The sequence below is a fragment of the Hippopotamus amphibius genome, chromosome 4, assembly GCF_030028045.1.
Source record: "Hippopotamus amphibius kiboko isolate mHipAmp2 chromosome 4, mHipAmp2.hap2, whole genome shotgun sequence".
NCBI classification, from domain to species: domain Eukaryota; kingdom Metazoa; phylum Chordata; class Mammalia; order Artiodactyla; family Hippopotamidae; genus Hippopotamus; species Hippopotamus amphibius.
The window spans coordinates 6,562,664-6,582,657 of record NC_080189.1 but is presented as its reverse complement, the minus strand read 5'-3'; the positions used below and the strand labels follow the sequence as shown (position 1 = coordinate 6,582,657).

General features: G+C 42.2%; 1 protein-coding gene across 1 annotated transcript; it reads right to left on the bottom strand.

Annotated features, from left to right (window-relative positions):
* Positions 1-1,261: 1,261 nt before the first annotated feature.
* Positions 1,262-10,873, bottom strand: LOC130852212 (GTPase IMAP family member 7-like). Its single transcript, XM_057733037.1, has 2 exons — positions 10,775-10,873; positions 1,262-3,136 (listed from the first exon to the last, which is right to left on the bottom strand). Exon 2 carries the CDS (start codon positions 3,098-3,100, stop codon positions 2,210-2,212), a length of 891 nt encoding a protein of 296 aa, XP_057589020.1. The 5' UTR covers positions 3,101-3,136; positions 10,775-10,873; the 3' UTR covers positions 1,262-2,209.
* Between the last annotated feature and the right edge of the window lie 9,121 nt (positions 10,874-19,994).

Below are 19,994 nucleotides of genomic sequence, written 5' to 3'. Positions count from 1 at the left end.
AGAGCACAAATGAGTGTATCATAATTTAAAAACTAAAGATGATTCTTTGGAACGACTAATGAAGTTTTGCTAATCCTCACTGAAATCAAAAAGAGAATGGGACCTCCCTGGCTACCCAGTGGTTAACACTGTGCTTCCACTGCAGTGGGTGCCGGTTCGATCCCTGGTTGGGGAACTATGACCCCACATGTGTGAATACAATAAAAATACCGAGCATTAAGAAAAGGGATGAAACTATATATTCAAAGATGATTTTAAAATTTTTAAGAGAGTTCTATGGATAAGTTTATGCCAATAAATTTGAAAATATAGATGAATGGATAATAAAAAAGATACATAAATAAACTATAGAATTTCAGGTAACAAAGAAAGCAACAGCATTTTTAATCCCGTCGGAAGAAATCCTTTTTTGCTATTTCCCAAACTGTGTCCTTTAAATATTTGATTCCTTTAAATTTTTCTAGGAATATAGACCTACTGTAAACAAGACCAATGTGTTAAGAAACGTACCAGAGACTATGCATCCATAATCAACAACTACTTTCTTTTTACAAGGTTTTGTTTTGTCAAATTATTATCGTCGCTCAGATTTGCCCCCTTTGAGCCAAGGCATGTGTTCTAATACTCCTTCCCCTTCTCACAATACATCTGGAACTCTTCCAGTAGCACTGACTTTAGAGTTAGGGATCCAAAAAGAAAATTAGTCTCTTTATTTTATGGGTACCTGTTACAGCTTTACCATTTACCCTAATCACCAGACCGGGGCACTTTTGAAAACTAAAATTCATTCTTAGGTCCAGCTGTGATCCCTGGGAACAGTCCAAAGTTTTGCTGCAGACACACCACAGGCTTGGCATGACAAGTCTCCTACACAGGTGTATTTTACTGGTCAGATCTGAGAGTCACTGATGCCTGTGGCTGGACCTTTGGTTGGAGGTGGCAGCTGGTCAGATAGGACCAGGCAGAGAGGGATCCAGGAGACACATTTCCTCATCTAATTCTCTGGCTCCCACAGATCCTCTGCTGGCCTCCCCTCTGGTGGGGCCCGAGAAGGAGTCAGAGGACAATGGAACCCACTGATGTGGCCCCTGGCAGGGCCACAGAAGGACCAAAAAGGGAAGACCGTCGATCTGCAGGGGGAAATGGGACGTTTCTGGCACAGAGCTATTTAAATTTGTAGGCAGGAGAATTTAAAGTTGGCTAGAACAGGAAAGAGGAGAAAAATAAGAGACTTGGTCAATTGTTTTTTGAAACAGGCCTTTGGAATTATTGTTTATTGGAGGATGTTACAAATGTTATTATTTGTCTCTACGTTCATCGTTGAATAAACAATATACTGAAATAGATCAAAGGACCTATAGTAAAAAGTAAGTTTCCTCCCATCCCTGGTCCCAGAATCTGAAGTTCCCTTCCCCAGTGGCAAGCACAGTGGCCAGTATTTAAAGCAATATTTTGCATATATGCACAAACATCTTGTACTAGTTATCTACTGTTGTGTAACAAATTTCCCCAAAACTTAGTGGCTAAAAACAGCATAGATTTATCATCTCATCCCTCACAAACCAGATAACACTGCTGCTGGGGAACGGACACTTAGTTGACGGTTATGAAATGCTCACGAGGGGCCCGTGTAATGGGCGTCACAGGTCGTGCTAACGTTCAATATGGGATGCGTTCCAGCCTTGAAATTCCTTCCATTTGGGTCTTTTGGTTTGTTTGTTTGATTTAAATTTATTTATGTATTTATTTAGCTGCATTGGGTCTTTGTTGCTGCCAGCGGGCTTTCTCTAGGTGCGGTGAGGGGGGCTATACTTCCTTCCAGAGGGCGGGCTTCTAGCTGCGGTGGCTTCTCTTGTTGCAGAGCAGGAGTGGAGGGATGTGGGCTTCAGTAGTTGTGGCATGTGGGCCCTAGAGCACAGGTTCAGTAGTTGTGGCACTTGGGCTTAGTTGCTCCCAGGCATGTGGGATCTTCCTGGACCAGGGATCTAACTTGTGTCCCCTGCATTGGCAGGTGGATTCTTAGCCACTGTGCCACCAGGGAAGTCCCCCACTTGAGTCTTAAAACCATGTCCTATAAACTAGTGCTCAAACAGCAATTTTGTAATTTTTTAAATATGTTGATGTTTGCGGGGAAGGACAGGCATGCAGAGTGGTTGGGAGTGAGCTGCACAGATGCTTCACTAACCATAGTAAATTGCAAAAAAAAAAGTTACATTTTGAAGAAAGGAAATATTTTTGAAAGCAAACTCATACGTCCATCATATTTATTTGAAAAGACATTGTTTTGGGCCGCCTTCCTAACATTTCTCAGTTTTTCTTCATATTCCATCTTTAGTAATTGAATTTTTCTCTCCTTTTTCTGTATACTCTCCTTGCATGCCTGCTCACACTCCATTTCCACTTTTTGGATTTCTATTTCTAACTTATCAGCGTAGATTTTCTTCAAGACTTCCTCCTGCCTTCTCAGCCTTTCCTCCGTGTCCTTGTATATGTTGTCAGCAAAGTAAGTCCCTTTGTTGTTCTGCACCATCTTGTCTACCAACTCCACCAGCTCCTGCACCTGAGCTTCATTTTCTGCCTGGTCTGTACTCCTGTTATTGAAGGCACAGCATCGGTCTCTACACTCCTTAATGAGGCTTTGTAGCTTTACACCCCCATTCCCCACAAAGTCGCTTAGACTCTGGTCCTCCAGCTCCTCTTTGCAAGTGAACAGGATGAGCATGTGCTTCATGGCTGCTTCCCCAAACACAGCCTTGATCAACTCCACGGTTTTCTGCTCTTCCTCCGTGTAGCGGCCCAGCCGAAGGACCAAGACGATGGCGTGGGGCCCGGGGCAGGAGAGGAGGACACATCGGCTGATTTCCTTGCACGTGGTGTTCAGGCTGTCCTTGGTGTCAAAGAGCCCTGGGGTGTCAACAACGAGAAGGTCTCTGCCCTTCCATTTCCGGGATGCTGTCTGACAAGTTTTAGTAACAGCCTGGGCAGCAATCTTAGATTCGAATACCTTTTCCCCGAGGATGGTGTTTGCCGTCCCACTTTTCCCACTTCCGGTTTTCCCGACCAGCACAATCCTCAGAGCGTCGTCCTGGGCGTCAGCCATGTTTGTATCAGAGGCTGTGGGGTGTAGGCAAGTCAGCTGTGGTTCACAAAGGAAAGCAAAAATGTGATTAGATAAAGTTGAAACCTTCCCCAGCCCTTCCTTATTTCTTACTCTCCTGAGTATAGAAATCATTCCAAGTCTTCTCAGCCGGGTGACGTATTTCATGTAGGATTCGCTCCCTGATGTCTTCTACTTATTATTCTAGTTCCCATCGCAACCCCCCTTGTGTTGCTGTGATGAAAGCAGCCTATACCATTTTAAAATCTGTTTTTTGTTTTTTACTGTTTTTCTTTTTTCCATTTAGCAAAATAAAATACATTTTGTTCTAGAACAGGTCCAAGTTTGTTTAAGACATGGAATCTGAGGAGTCCCAGTGGAAGATGTTAGCAGCCTGTCCTGTGAAAGAGTGCTCACTAAAAAGCACTAAGATTCTGGACAAAAACAGAAAGGAAGTGTGGACGGAGGAGACAGCACAACAGTCCCACTATAGGGGCTGTGAACATGGAAGGAAAACAGCCATTTGGTGAGACAAGTGAAAACTATCCTGAAATTGGTGTATGCCACACAGAGCCAAATTAATCTTATTTCTCAAAGTGCATGGAGAAAGGAGGATGAATTTGATGTTCTTATTTAAGAATATTTTAATATTTAGAAAGCATAATGGGTCCCTTATGATCTATGGTAACAAAGTATTTGAAGTGGGTTTGATGATCATCTGGCTCGATATTTTAGATGATAATCCTGCATCAGCTGAGAAAATAGATCCAGTAATGTGTAAATTTTAAATTATGTTCCCCTAATGTAGGTAAATAGAGCTTATCAATATTGACCCCATTAGAGACAGAAAATTGAAGTAGACCAGTGATCATGGAGAAATAACAGAGAAAGTAGTCAAAGGGCTTCCCACAAAACAACATCAGTCCCAGATGGTTTCACAAGAGAATTCATTTAACCCTCAGTGATCAGAGAATCCTAATTTTACTTAAATTATCCCATTATATAGGGAAATAAGGTAAGCCTTAAAATTCTTACTAAGAAGTAAATGTAACTATGAGCTGGAAAGCTTACAAAGACTACACCAAAAAAGAAAACTAGAGATGAATCTCACTTATGAATATTAATACAAAATCCTAATAAAATATTAGCAAAAACAGAATCTGACAACATTTAAAAAGGGTTACATTGTGACCCAATGGGATTTACTCTAGAACACTAGAGTGAGGGGGGAGGTTCAATTAGAGAAAAATTATTAATGTAATCCACCAATTGCCATTCATGGTAAAAAATTCCATAAAACATGAATTGGCACATACATTCTTATCTATGTCTCTACTTATCCTGAATGCCAGCAATTTTTGTAATGGGGAAATACTTTCTCACTAAAACCGAAACCATCTTCGCCTTACTTTCCTGTGGTATTTGAGAAACCAGTCAATGCAAATAGAAGAAAACAGTTATTATAGAAATGAGAGTTAGAAAAAAACAAAAGGGGAGGCCAGAGAGTAAATAATATTGCCAAGACCCTTAGAGTATTGGCACACAAATAGAAAGGCCAGTGGAAAAAACAGATAATCTAGACAAATACTCATTTGCATAGGGAAATTTAGTATGTAATAAAGGCCACATCCCATATTGGTGGAGAGCAGATGGACATTGTAATGAGAAATACTGAAATAACTTAGTCATCATTTGAAAAAGTATAAAATTGGATTCATTCCTCATACCTACCCAGAAGAATGCCAAATGCATCAGGTAATTATTTAAAAATTAAACTATGTACTATTAGAAGAAAACAGACAAATTCTTTCAAAACCTGAGAGTGAGGAAAACTTTTCTAAATGGAACTCAAAATATAGATGCAATATGGAATCCAAATGATAAATTTGACTTCCTGTTTTCAATACATGTCAGGAGCTTGGAAGTCACTACTCCATCCTAACAATAAGTGAAAAGCTGAACAGACTGAAAAAATCAACTTTTCTTAAATCCTTGAGATCCCTTTAAGGACATAGGGCAAAGTGCTGCCCCCAAGGCTGGAGAACAGACAGGCAAATACATGGGGTCCTGGCTTAGCAGAGCAGACTCACTGTGGGTACCAGTGCTGGGGCATGAAAACCTGAACTGTGATTGAAGAATTGCTCAATGGTCGGGGGACCCAGTCATGGGGCATCCCCACACTTTTGTGAGTTTTACTTCTAGGAGCTCCACCAGGTTCTCAGATTAAATATCAAAAAAAAAAAAAAAAAAAAAAAAAAAAATCCCCTGGTGCTCCCTGCAGGGGGAGGGGAAAAGGCACCAGCAGAGCCTCCTGTGCTTCTCAACAAGGCCTGGCCTCAGGGGAAACCAGGTAACCAGAGCCTGACCTGCTGGGGTTTCATCAGAGCCTCAGTCGCCTGGAGAAAGAAAAGTACACAACCACAGTCAGCTCTAAGTCTTTCATGTAGGAAAAGGGACATACCCGCCTCCAATCCACTGGAACCCTCCTGTCCCACCCAAGTGGGGAGAAAAAAACTGAAAAACATTTGTGAAGTTCGCAGTCCAGAGGCAAAGGGTCACCAAAACTGAGATGTAATCATAGGACTATATAATACTTCTCCTCTCCGACCCCATGACTCCATTACTAAAGGCTTCTTTACACCAGTTCCTTTACCCAGTGCATCATGTCCAGCTAACAAGAAAAATTACAAGGCAGAGAAAGAGCCAAAAACAACTTGCAGAGGCAGACCAAGCATCAGAACCAGACAGGACAGGTGTCGACTGAGCAAAAATGCACAACCTCAAAGTTGAGAATTGTGTTTTATTTGAGGAATTACCGAGGACTATAGCTGGGGAGAGAGCCTCTCAGAGAGCTCTGAGGAACTCTTCCAAAGAGGTGGTGGAGGAGCCAGGAGACATAGGAGGTTTTGTTGAAAACTAAACATACAAAACAAAACATATAGTCAAACATCAAATTATTACTGCTAATCACAAAAAATCCCCAGACATGCCAAGTTAACGATTGTAGTGCTTTTCGATGTATGGGAAGATGCAAGAGTCTGGGTTCATTGAAACCATTCCTTTGATAGGCATCTTAGCTATCTAGGGCCAGTATCCTGTTTTTCTCCATTCTGAGTTCCCCTCAGGGCCCACTGTCCAGGGGCTGCAGTGTGATGGCTTGATGGTTGGGCAACATTCACGTCTATTGAAGTGGCAGCAAGATGTCTGTCCACACAGGGATCTTGAAATTATTAGATGAGGAATTTCAAACAACTAAGATGAATATGCCAGGGCTCTAATGTAAGGACAGATGGGCCCTGTAAGCAGAGACACGGAAATCCTAGGAAAGAACCAAAACTAAATGCTTGAGATCAAAGCAGCGCAACAGAAATGAAGACTGCCTTTGATGGGCTAATTAGACCAACCGGATTAGAGTCTTCAGGACCCGTTTCTGCTCAGAGATACCAGGGATTCTTGGAGAAATGACTGATTCAAAGTCTGAGGCAGGAAATGCATAAAATGACCTGGGGTCATCATATTGGCCTTGTGTTTTTTGCATCCTGATTCAAACAAACTAAACTGTAAATAAATTATGAGATAACCCATGCAGTCTAAACACTGATGACAGGATATCTGATAAAATAAAAGATTTATGGTACCTGTGATGCTGTGGTTATGTTATTTTGAAAATAATCTTTATGTTATAGATATGCATAGTAAAATATTTACAGGTAAAATGATGCAATGTCTAGTATTTGCTTCAAAATAATCCAGGGTTGGGATGGGCAGTAGGTTGGGGTATACATGAAACAGGAATGGTCAGAAGTTGGTAACTGTCAAAGGTAGGTGATGGACACGTGGGGTTTATTATACTATTGTCCTGTAAATGTCTGAAATGTTCTGTAGTAAAAGGTTTAAGATGTACGTATGCCTTTGTAGCCACTACGGAGTATATACTATGTTCCAGACACTCTGATAAGCATGTTTCATAGGAATATTTACTCCTTGTAAATACTCCTGGGTGAAGATACTATTATTCTTTTTTTTTTTATAAGATACTATTATTCTAGTGTTATAGGTAAGGAAACTGTGGTTCAAAAATACTGAGAAATTTGCCCAAGGTCATGGTACTAAAAGGTATTGGGTTGAACAGGGTTTTGATTCAAGGTCTGTCTGACTACCATGGTCACTGTTAACCACTGCACACTATGGCTCTTCGGGGTTCCTTCTCTGGCCCCTCATTCTACACTTTACATCAGGTCAGAGGCAGATCAGGGAAAAATGTCCACACTCTTTCCCAAATGGTGATCTGGTAAGACACCTGTAATTAGAGAAGGCAAGGAGGAGGGTTTCACATTTCAGAGATGTTTCTTCTCACTCTTCCAACCTGGGAAGCTGAAGGTGGGAGGCATAGTCAGGCGAAAAATCATTAAAAAAGTTTCTCCAGTGATTCTTGGAAGACCTAGAGGACTTGCAGCTGAAAGAAAGGCTGCACAGTGAAAAAGGCATGTGCTTCAGAAAAGAATCAACTTATACTGTGAGCCCAGATCCTCCCTTTCTAGAAAATTCCTTCATCTCCCTGAGGTTCAGTTCCCTATGCTATGAAAAGGGATAATAAAACACATCTTGCAGGGTTGTCATGAGGCTTTCATACAATAATTTCTGTCAAGATCTCTTATGTTGCCTAGAGCATGGCAGCTACTCAATAAAAAGGTAGTGCTACAAAAGGCGTTGAGATGTACGAAACATAACCGAGTGACTTAGAGACACACTGCAACTCTAGAGATTCAGCCGGATTTACAGGTTATATTGTTTCTTCAGAGTAGCTTATCTTCTCCCTATAGCACCCCTCCTGCACCCCATACCTTGCACCTTGTGGGACACAGCCTCCTTCTTGTGAAGTGTTGGATGAACCTAGATGAGATGTCAGTAGGCAAGGTTCTAATCTTCTTGTCAATGTCTGCAAGCCCTGGAGAGTCACCAATTCTCTGGAATTTGATTGTTTTTCTGTGAGTAAAGGGAGTTAGAGTAGGTTTAATGGAATGCTCTCTAAATTGCCTTCCAGTTCTGAAGGTCTGCCGTGGGGACACTAACTTCCTATTAAAGGAAAATGACAGGTTTCCAGGTAACACTATCACAACAGACACTGGCTAGAACATGCACTATTAAGACAAGGTCAGCCCCTCCTAACAACATTGTAAGTGTACAATACCTTCCCTATCCCCCAGCCTCTGGCAACCACCATTCCACTCATTGATTCTATGACTTTGGCTATTTTGTATATTGGTGGAATCATACAGTATTTGTCTTTCTGTGACTGGCTTATTCCACTTAGCATAATGTCCTCACGTTTCATGCATATTGTGTCATAGGGCATGATTTTCCTCTTTTTTAGGGCTCAGTAGTGTCCCACTGTATGTAGATATCACTTTTTTTTAATCCACTCATCTGCTGAGGGACATTCAGGTAGTTTCCACATCTTGGCTATTGGGAATAGTGCTGCAATGAACGTGGAAGTGCTAATATTTCTTCAAGATCCTGATTTCAATTTTGGGGATCAATGCCCAGAAGTGGAATTGCAGTATCATATAGCAAGCCTAGTTTTAACTTTTGAGACACCTGCAGACTGCTTTATCATTAGATCTCATCTTAAGTGTTCTAACCACAATAAAATAAAGTTAAAAAAATTTAAAACCATGATTAGTGTAGTAGTTATAGCAATGGCTATAGAACCATAGGACTGAGGGGGAAACAGATCACAATATTACATAATAGAAAACAAAGTTATCAGGATAAAGAAAACCGAGTGCATCAAGTGGGCAAGCACCGCTCAAAAATGAGAAAGGAAGAAGTTACACAAGATGCGGGTGTGCCCCTGTACACCTGCACACATGCACCTCTCTACATGTGCTCGCATATGATACATAAAATGGGGCCCAATCACAGGAGAACGTGACCCAAAGTGGAGAGCATTCTCAGAAGTGCTTTACACTATGAAACACTGTAATAAGAGCACAGACCCAAGAACAAAAACAAGAGTCCCAGGAGGAGATGATAGAACAAAGAATAAGAAAATGCAGACTCAAAGAAACAAAGTGAAGACAAAAACATTAACAATACAGGACCCATGAGTGAGTTAGAGACAACGGTTCAGAAAAGATATGATTCAAAAGTAAATTTCTTATTAATAGGAGGGGCTTAATAACAAGCCCAACAAATGCAAATCTGAAAGACCAGAAGATACCACAGTTCGAGAAAAACTAAAGAATGAGTAGGACCAACAAGAAATCCAACTTAAAAAGGATTGACATTGCTGAAGTAAACAAATCAGTAAATACAACCCAGGAAGTACAATCCAATAAAGAATTTCTCTGAAATGGGGAAAAAATCCCCCCCCCCCAAAAAATCTGACTCTTTAGAAATAAAGATCACATTTCATTCCCTGGAATCTTGATAGAGAATATTCTGCACTGAATTCTCATTAGGCATTACATATCACATTCCCAACACAAGGAAGGAGTTCTTAAGTTATTGAAAAAAAAAAGTAAATAATGAACTGGGGGTGGGGGGGTCAGGTTGGCTTCACAATTTTCCATAAGCAACATGGAAACAGTAGAAACAGTGCTTTCATAATAGAATGTTAACATTCTACACTGGGAAACTGTAAAAATAATACATAACAAAATGTAGGACTTTGGAGAGAGGAGATTGAAAGGTCTCTGCATTATTTTTCATTGTCTAATATCTAAAAGGGAACCAGTTCATGTTTTGCATAAGTTCTTAGTCTTTGAAAGATCTTTCAGGAATAAATAAATCACGAGTTTACCAAGGACCAAGGTCTGGCTCTGAATACAAATGTGTGCGTGGTACAAACCGAGGATGATCTCGAGCTTGTCCTGTTGCTTTTGGGTTGCATTTGCTTCCAGAACATGCATATGAAAGTGGACATTTTTAAGAGAAAGAGACTGATATTAGTATAAAATCATTCATTAGAGTTGCACTTATTATTGTTGAACAGGAATGGCAAATTTGGAAAGGCCCAGCAGTAAGTATTTTAGACTTTGCAGTCATAGCCACTCAGCGCTGTTGCTGGAACACAAGAGCAGCCATAGGGCCTAGTGGGTGACGAAGGGGCGAGGCGGCTGTGCTCCACTCAGACTTTACTTACAGACAGGGAGCAGGTGCTTACAGCCCCTGGAGGGTAGATTGTGCACCCTTGCTCCAGAGTCACACTTTCGTGTATATCATGCCAGAGAAAAATTTTTTAAGTGTTAACTTTTCTAAAAACACACAGCTATTGTGTACATTATATGATAAATATTTGTCATTAACATATGGGCACATTGTTGAACATTCAGTACAAGAGAGAGCAGTTTGAGAAGAGAATAAAAGTTACACACAGTTCCGCTCCCAAACTAGAGGCTGTTTAATATGCACATCTTTCCTTCTTTTTTCTGTCTTGTTTTTCCAATGGTAATATATTAATGATTTTATATCCTGATTTTTATACCTAACATTATACTATAAAGAGTTCTTATAACAACTCACACTTTTGAAAGCCTGTCCTGTTAAATGTGAGACATATGGACATCACACAAATAAATCTCTCAGCTTCCCCTTCCACAACCTTTCCACTCCTGTGCCGGCCCCTCATTCATTGCTCTTTCCTCTGCCTCCCTCTCCCTTCAAGCCACTCACAAGCTCCTTTGGCCCTCTTCCTGGCCAGTTTCACCTTCTCTTGCAGAAATGATGAGATCTCAAGTTCTCTCCAAGAAAGCTGGCTGAACTGGTATTTGCTTTCATTTGAAGAAAAGTGTGTTTGCTCTCTCTGAAACCTCTGACCAGAGGAAGCTTAGACTGGGTGGAGCCGATGAAGACAACACTTTGTATTTAAATAGAAAAAGAAAGCACTTCCTGGTAACTTGATTGGTGCTTCAATGTTGCCTAGCTGAAACCTTTTCCTCCATGCACCTGCTGTACTACTAAGGTTTCCAAAATCTTAGTTATTGCTTTGAAATTTACTGTTGGCTCCAGAAAACCCTGTGAAATGGCCCCAATGCTTTTAAAACACAACTGCAGTCAATTTACAATGTTGTGTTAGTTTCAGATGTACAGGAAATTGATATATATATATTAGATTTTCAGACCCTTTCCATTATGTATTATTATAAGATATTGAATATAGTTTCTCTGTGCTATACAGTAGGTTCTCGTTGTTTATCTATTTTATATGTAGTAGTGTGTATCTGTTAATCCCAAACTCCTAATTTATCCCCCCTGCCCCCATCCTCTCTGGTAACTGTTTTTTATGTCTGTGACTCTATTTCTCTTTTGTGAATAAGTTCATTTGTATTTTGGATTCCACATATAATTGGTATCATATAATATTTTTTCTTTCTCTGACTTACTTCACTTAATATGATAATCTCTAGGTCCATCCATGTTGCTGCAAATGTCATTATTTCATTCCTTTCTAAGGCTGAGTACCACATCTTCTTTATCCATTCATCTATCGATGAACATTTAGGTTGCTTCCATGTCCTGCCTGTTGTGAATAGTGGTGCTGTAAACATTGGGGTGCATGAATCTTTTCGAATTAGAGTTTTGTGTTTTCCAGATATAGGCCCAGGAGTGGGATTGCAGGATCATATGGGAATCCCATTTTTAGTTTTTAAATGAACCGCCATACTGTCCTCCACAGTGGCTGCACCAATTTACATTCCCACGAACACTGCAGGAGGGTTCGCTTTTCTCCACACCTTCTCTAGCATTTATTATTTGTAGACTTTTTGATGCTGGTGAAATGCCCCACATTTTGCTCCCCAGTCGAGTGTATGCTCCAGTCTGCTTCTGAGATCCACCCCCACCACCTTTTCAGGACTGAAGCCCTGGTTTCCCAGCTGATAGGAGTGTTGATGGCTGGTAACTCACAGCTGACCCCCTCCCCATAACCTTAAGGCATCCCCTCAGGATTACTCTCAGCTGAGGAGATTCAGCTCCTCTAAGATCATTCCCCCATTCCCAGGGCTGTCCCATCTCATGCCTGCTCCATGCAGAGGTATAAAGGCCCCAGTTTGGGACAGCTCTGCACTGCCATCGTAACTCCAGCTCCTGGTGAGGTTGACTGAGGCCTTCACCGTGATGCATCACAGCCCAGTGTCTCCTTCTGCCCCGTCCTGCTTCCTTCATCTCTCACAGGTTTTGACCCCAAGAGCGCTCCTGAGTACATTTCACGCACGCACGTTTTTATCTCAGAACCTGCTCCTGGTGAACTCAGCCAGCGACACCCACAGAAGCACTCAGCGCAAACTTCCTCCCTGAGTTGAGTGGGAAGTGGGGAAGAATTGGGGAGGAGGGGTCCTGGCTTAGCATCGTGTGGACCCAGGTTGTGGAATGTAGGGCTCTGGGCATTTCCTGGTGACTGCATCCTGTGGGATTATTTTAGTTCCTCTGGAAGCTGGCTGTCTTTCCAGGTATATTTTCATCTGTACTTTAGAACCAACTTCTCTATCCAGTATAAAAAACCAAAATTACAGGCACCTTTAGAAAAATCGGCCTTGAAGGAAATGCATCAGCAACTGAGGAAGAGCGAACTGACACTTTCGTGATAGCTTTCTTCCCAGGCACGCTGCATACACTTGCATTTTTTGGTCTATGTGCTTGCGTGTGTTCATTAGTCACTTTCTTCTTTTTGTTTTCATTTTTAAGTTTTTGTGAAGTATAGTATTAACAGAGGAAAGGGCTCATGAAAGTTCACAGCTCACTAAATTGTCAATTGTCACAAACTGAACACATCCAAGTAACAAGCACTCAGCTCAAGACACAGAATGTTGTTGGCGTCCCAAAGGCCCTTATACCCCCTAGGGTGACCTCTCGCTGAACCTGTAGGAGCTTAGATTAGTTTTAGCTGTTCTGGTACTTTATGTGGATGAAATCATGCACTATGTATTCTTCTGTAACTGGCTTTTTTTAGCTTAATGTTATGTTTTGAGATGTATCCATGTGGTTATTTGTAGCAATAGATCGTGCATTTTCATTGCTATATACTATTCCATTGTAGGAATATAATGCAATATACATAATTTATAATATGAAGATATAATGTATATATTTAACCCCATTAAGTTGGGCCATACTGTTTTTGCTTTTTCTTTTTAAAACCATTTTCTCAGCTATTTTATTTTCCAGGCTTTATTGGGCTATAATTGACAAATTTTAATTATATATATTTAACATATAGAACTTGATGATTTGATATATACATTGTAAAATAGTCACCACAATCAAGCTAATTAACATATCCACCACCTCAAATGCTACCATTTTCCTTTCTTTCTTTCTTTTTTTCTTTCTTTCTTTCTTTCTTTTTCTTTCTTTCTTTCTTTCTTTCTTTCTTTCTTTCTTTCTTTCTCTCTCTCTCTCTCTCTCTTTCTTTCTTTTTTTCTTTTCTTTCTTTCTGTGGTGAGGGCATTTACATTGTTTCCAGGTTTTTGCTATTCTGTGTATACAACTATAAATATTGTAGACATTACCTTTTGTTGGTATACACACACATTTCTGTTGGATATGCACCTTGGGGTAGAATGGTGAATGTTGACTCTGCGTATGTAATATTCAGGTTTCTGAGATACCACAGAGGTTTCCAAAATGGTTCTACTAAAACACATTTTCACTAAACATGGGAGAGTGCCATTTGCTTCATCTTCTCAGAAGTTTCTCAAAGTTTTCTTTATTAGATTTTTTACACAAATTAAAATTTTATTCTCAGACTTTTTATTTTCTTGTTGTTTTAAAAATCACAAGTTTTACCTAATTGGCTATTGTTTGTATGTTAGACAATTTTTATGATTTTTATTTAATTTTGCATCCATCAATTTACCATATTCTCTTATTGTTTATAGTAGTTTATCAGTTTAATCTCTTGATTTTTCCCAAATATATAATCATAGCATTTACAAATAATAACAATTTCACATCCACCTTTACATTTCTTATACATGCATCATTTTTTGTTGTTGTTATTCCTGGCCTTTTAAAGAATTTAATGTTAATTTTTATACCATCTAGAGTATTTTTAATTTCCATTATTTTGTTGTTTATTACTGTTTGTTTGCTCTTTAGTTCTTCTAGGTCCTTATTAACTGTTTCTTGTATTTTATTTTGTTATCGAGATTTTGGATCATCTTTGCTATCATTACTCTGAATTCTTTTTCAGGCAATTTTCCTATTTCCTCTTCATTTATTTGGTCTTGTGTATTTTTACCTTGTTCCTTCATCTGTGACATATTTTTTTGTCATCTCATTTTCCCCCTGCTTTGGATGGGCAGGATTGTGATCCTGTCCCTCTGGGTGTTTGGCCTGAGGTTTCAAGCACTGGAGTTTGTAGGCTGTTGAGTATAGTTGGGTCTTGGTGTTGAGGTGAGGACCTCTGGGAGACCTCACTCTGATGAATATTCCCTGGGAACTGGGGTTCCCTGTTAGTCCAATGTTTTGGACTCAGAGCTCCCACCTCAAGAGCTCAGGCCTGACACCAGGCTTGTGAATCAAGATCCCACAGCTGTGTGGAGCAGGAAGACAAAACAAACAAAAAAAGTAGGAGAACAGCAGAACAAAAAATATGATAATAATACGAAACTAACAGATGTGTTAGAAAAAATTTTAAAAAAAAGGTGGAGCAACAACTGGAAGGTAAAACAATTGCAATAGCCAAAGTGAGGAGGTGGGAAAAAGAGAAAAGGAGAAAGGAAAAAAGAAAAAAATAAAGCCAGAAAAGGCCTTGGCTGTGGGGGCAGGGCTTAGACAAGGGGGTAGGGGTTAGGCAGTGGGCAGTGCCTATGCTTAGAAAAGGCCCTAGGGATGGTGGGGAATGGGTCTTAGGCTCAATGAGGCAGAGGAGCCCAGGAATGCCTCCGGTCCTGGGGGCAAAGGACCAGGTCCAGGTACCCAGCAGGCTCCCTGGGCCTGAGTTGGTGGGAGAAGTGCTAGGCACCTCCCCCAGTCCTCCAGTCTTGGAGGATCCCTCCCCCTTGGGTTCTCTTCTTCCCCTACCCCTCCCTCCTACTCCCTTAGGACCCTCACAGCTGCAAGGGGCACTGCAAGGCAGGAGACCAGACTCTGATGCTCAACAGGCTTCCCAGGGTCAACTGGGCTAGGGATACACCTGCAACACTTCCCTAGATCTCCTAGTTTCATAGGGTCCCTGTCCACCTCTCTTCCTCTCCCCCACCCTCACTCTCCTAGGTCCCAAGTGGCTGGAGGGGGCCCTGGAGTGTGAAAGACCAGGTCTGTGAGCCTAGTAGGCTTCCCAGAGCTAGTGAGCAGGGGAAATACCTTCCACGCCTCCCTTGATCCTCCAATCCCAGAAGGCTCCCTTCTGCCCACCTCTCCTCTTCTCCCCTGCTTTCCTCCTACACCACTAGGACCAGTGAGACCTAGAGGGGCCCTTGGAGGACCGAAGACCAGGCCTGGGGGCACAACAGACCTCCTTGTGCCAAGTGGGTAGGGAGATTTCCCGCAGCATCTCCCCTGATCCTCTGGTCCTACAAGGTCTCCACCACCCTCCACTGTCTGCCTCTCTTCCTCTTCCCCTCTCCTCCCTCCCTCCCTTGCCTGTAGGATCCATGCAGCTGGAGAGGGCTCCAGAGACGGAGGGACCAGACTTGGGAGCCCAGCAAGCCCGCTGGGCCCAAGTGGTCAGGGAAAGGCCCGCCGCACCTCCTGTGGTCCTCTGATCTTGGAACGTCCCACCACCGGTCTGCCTCTCTTCCTCTTCCCCTGCCATGCTCCTATGCCCCTGGGACCAACATGTCTGGGAGGGGACCCTGGAGAGTTGGAGATCAGGCCCCGGAGCCTAGCAGGCTTCCCAGGCCAGTGGGCAGTAGAAATGTCTTCTGCTCCTCCCCTGATCCTCTGATCCCAGAGGGTCCCTGCCCTCTTCCGCCTCTCCTCTTCTCCCCCCACCGCTTCCTTCCTCTACCCCTAGGACCAATCTCCCCCCACTGCTTCCCTCCTGTACCCCTAAGACCAACAGCCCAGAGGGGCCTTGGAGGGTGGAGGACGTGCCCAGAAGAAATACCTGGCAGTGCCTCCCCTATTCTTCTGACCTGGAGAAATCCCTTCCACCCCCACTGTCTGCCTCTCTTCCCCTTCCCTCATCCCCCTCCCCCCATGCCTCTAGGACCCACGCGCTGGAGGGGGGCCCCGGAGAGTGAAGGACCAGGCCCGGGAGCCCGGGAGCCCTGTCAGCTTCCCTGGCCAAGAGGGCAGGCGAAACGCCCTCTCGCCTCCCCATCCCCCAATCTCAACGCTCACCCACCAACCAGTCTCTCCACCTCTTTGCCACTCCTCCCTCCCTCCTACATCACTAGGACCCAGGCAGCCCGGAGGGGGCCTTGGAGGGTGGAGGACCCCTCTGGGGAGCCTAGCAGGCCCCCAGGCCAGGGAGCTCAGCAGGCCTCCTGGCCACCTGGGCAGAAGAAACCCAGATGCGGTCTCCTGATCCCCCTAGACCCCAAGGGTGTCTCCAGGCGGGAACCTCCCCCCTCACCCAGCCACCCCCTGGGGCGCCAGTCCTGTCCGGCTTCCACTTCTCTGCCCCTCTGACTTCCCCCAGGTCCTACCCAGTTACTCTGGGGTTCCTCTGGTCTCCTTGGGCCTCAGGTACCCCACCAGCCTCCAGCAACTGATCTAGTTGTGGGGAGACGCGATCTCTGTGTCTTCCCATGCCACCATCTTCAATGTTAATTTTTATTGGAATAAACTTGATTTACTATGTCGTCTTTGTTAGGTGTACAAAATCTTGTTCAGTTATACATATACACATATGTATTCCTTGTCAGCGACTTTTTTTTTTATCTTTATTGGAATATAATAGTTTTACGCTGTTGTGCCAGTTTCTGCTGTACAACAAAGCCAATCAGCTGTATTTATACATATATCCCCATATCCCCTCCTTCTTGAGCCTCCCTCTGAAGATTCCCTCCCACCCTCCCTATCCCACCCCTCTAGGTCATCACAAAGCATCGAGTTGATCTCCCTGTGTTACGCAGTTGCTTCCCACTAGCCATCTATTTTACATTTGGTAGTATATAAATGTCAATGCTACTCTTTCACTTTGTGCCAGCTTCTCCTTCCCTACATCCCTGTGTCCTCAAGTCTGTTCTCTACATCTGCGCCTTTATTCTTTCTCTACCACTGAGTTTATCAATACAACTTTTTTAGATTCCATATATATGTGTTCACACATGGTATTTGTTTTTCTCTTTCTGACTTACTTCACTCTGTATGACAGACTGTAGGTCCATCCACCTCACTATAAATAACTCAGTTTCATTCCGTTTTATGGCTGAGTAATATTCCATTGTATATATGTGCCACATCTTCTTTATCCATTCATCTGTCAATGGATATTTAAGTTGCTTCCATGTCCTGGCTATTGTAAATAATGCTGCAGTGAACATTGTGGTACATGTATCTTTTTGAATTATGGTTTTCTCTGGGTATACACCTGGGAGTGGGATTGCTGGGTCATATGGTAGTTCTACTTTTAGTTTTTTAAGGAACCTCCACACTGTTTTCCATAGTGGCTGTACCAATTTACATTCCCACCAACATCGCAAGAAGGTTTCCTTTTCTCCACAGCCTCTCCAGCATTTATTTTTCCTAGATTTTTTTTAAAGCTCTTTATTGGAATGTAATTGCTTTACACTTTTGTTTGTTTGTTTGGCACACGGGCTTAGTTGCTCCATGGCATGTGGGATCTTCCTGGAGCAGGGATCGAACCTGTGTCCCCTGCATTGGCAGGCGGATTCTTAACCACTGCGCCACCTAGGAAGCCCTGCTTTACACTTTTGTACCAGCTTTTGAGGTACACCAAAGTGAATCAGCTGTATTTATACATATATCCCCATATCCCCTCCCTCCCGCGACTCCCTCCCACCCTCCCTATCCTGGCCCTCTAAGGCATCCCCCATCATCGAGTTGATCTCCCTTTGTTATACAGCAACTTCCCACTAGCTATCTATTTTACAGTTGGTAGTGTAAATATATCTATGCTACTCTCTCACTTCGTCCCAGTGTTGAAGGAATCGGTAGAGGTAGGCAGGACACCGAGGCTTGCAATACAGGAAGCAATGTTTATTGTACCGGTACAGGCCCAGTGGACTCACATCCAAAGACTGAGCCCCGAAACAAAGAAAAGTTTCCCCTTTTATAAACCAGTTCCCGCACTTTTTTGGGAGCCTATAGCTATGTTTATTTAGGCAGGGGCAAGGTACGGAGGCCAGAGTGCAGAAGTTAGGTTTTTCCTTATCTCCTTGACTCAGATGTCTGGGCTGTTTATGGCAGGATCTTTGTAAAAGAGGCCATAAGTTACTTATTCCCTGAGGCTTGCATTCTCTTCTGTTTGCCTCTTCCTTCCCTGCTTTTGTTATTAACCTGCCTCACCAGCTTCCCCTTCGCCCCTTGCCCCCCAAACCTGTGTCCTCAAGTCCATTCTCTGCATCTGCATCCTTATTCTTGCCCTGTCACTGGGTTCATCAGTACCACTTTTTTTTTTTTTTAGATTCTGGATATTTGAGTTAGCATAAAGTATTTGTCTTTCTCTTTCTGACTTACTTCACTCTGTATGACAGACTGTAAGTCTATCCACCTCATTACATATAGCTCCATTTCATCCCTTTTTATGGCTGAGTAATATTCCATTGTATATATGTGCCACATCTTCTTTATCCATTCATCTGTTGATGGGCATGTAGGTTGTTTCCATGTCCTGGCTATTGTAAATAGTGCTGCAATGAACATTACGGTACATATTTCTTTTTGAATTATGGTTTTACCTGGGTATATGCCCAGTAGTGGGATTACTGGATCGTACGGTAGTTCTATTTTTAGTTTTTAAAGAAAGCTCCAAACTGTTTTCCATAGTGGCTGTACCAACTTACATTCCCACCAACAGTGCAGGAGAGTTCCCTTTTCTCCCCACCCTCTCCAGAAGTTATTGTTTCTAGATTTTTGGATAATGGCCATTGTGACTGGTGTGAGGTGATACCTCACTGTGGCTTTGACTTGCATTTCTCTAGTGATTAGTGATGAGCATCTTTTCAGGTGTTGGTTGGCCATCTGTATGTCTTCTTTGGAGAAATGTCTGTTTAGGTCTTCTGCCCATTTGTGGATTGGGTTGTTTGTTTTTTTGATATTGAGCTGCATGAGCTGCTTATATATTTTGGAGAGTAATCTTTTGTCAGTTGCTTCATTGGCAAATATTTTTTCCCACTTCAAAGGTTGTCTTTTCATCATATTTATGGTTTTCTTTGCTGTGCAAAAATTTCTAAGTTTCATTAGGTCCCATTTATTTATTTTTGTTTTTATTTCCTTTACTCTAAGGAGATGGGTCAAGAAAGATCTTGCTGTCATTTATGTCAGAGTGTTCTACCTATGTTTTCCTTACGTTTTATAGTTTCAGGCCTTATATTTAGGTCTTTGATCCATTCTGAGTTTATTTTTGTATAGGTATTAGGGAATGTTCTAAATTCATTCTTTTACAAGTAGTCGTCCAGTTTTCCCATCACCACTTATTGAAGAGGTTGTCTTTTCTCTATTGTATATTCTTCCCTCCTTTGTCAAAGATAAGGTGACCATATACATGTAGATTTACCTCTGGGCTTTCTGTCCTGTTGCACTGATCTATATTTCTGTTTTTGTGCCAGTACCATACTGTCTTGATTACTGTAGCTTTGTAGTATAGTCTGAAGTCAGGGAGGTTTTCAGTATCTATTTCCTCTAGTAGAAAGTTTAAAATAGTGTTAATAGTGAATATTTTGATCCTCCAAACCACCATTAAACCTCCAAAATCTTTTTCAAAATCTTTTTATTGACAGAATACACTCCCTGAGAAATATTTTGGGTCCAGCTCTTTGCA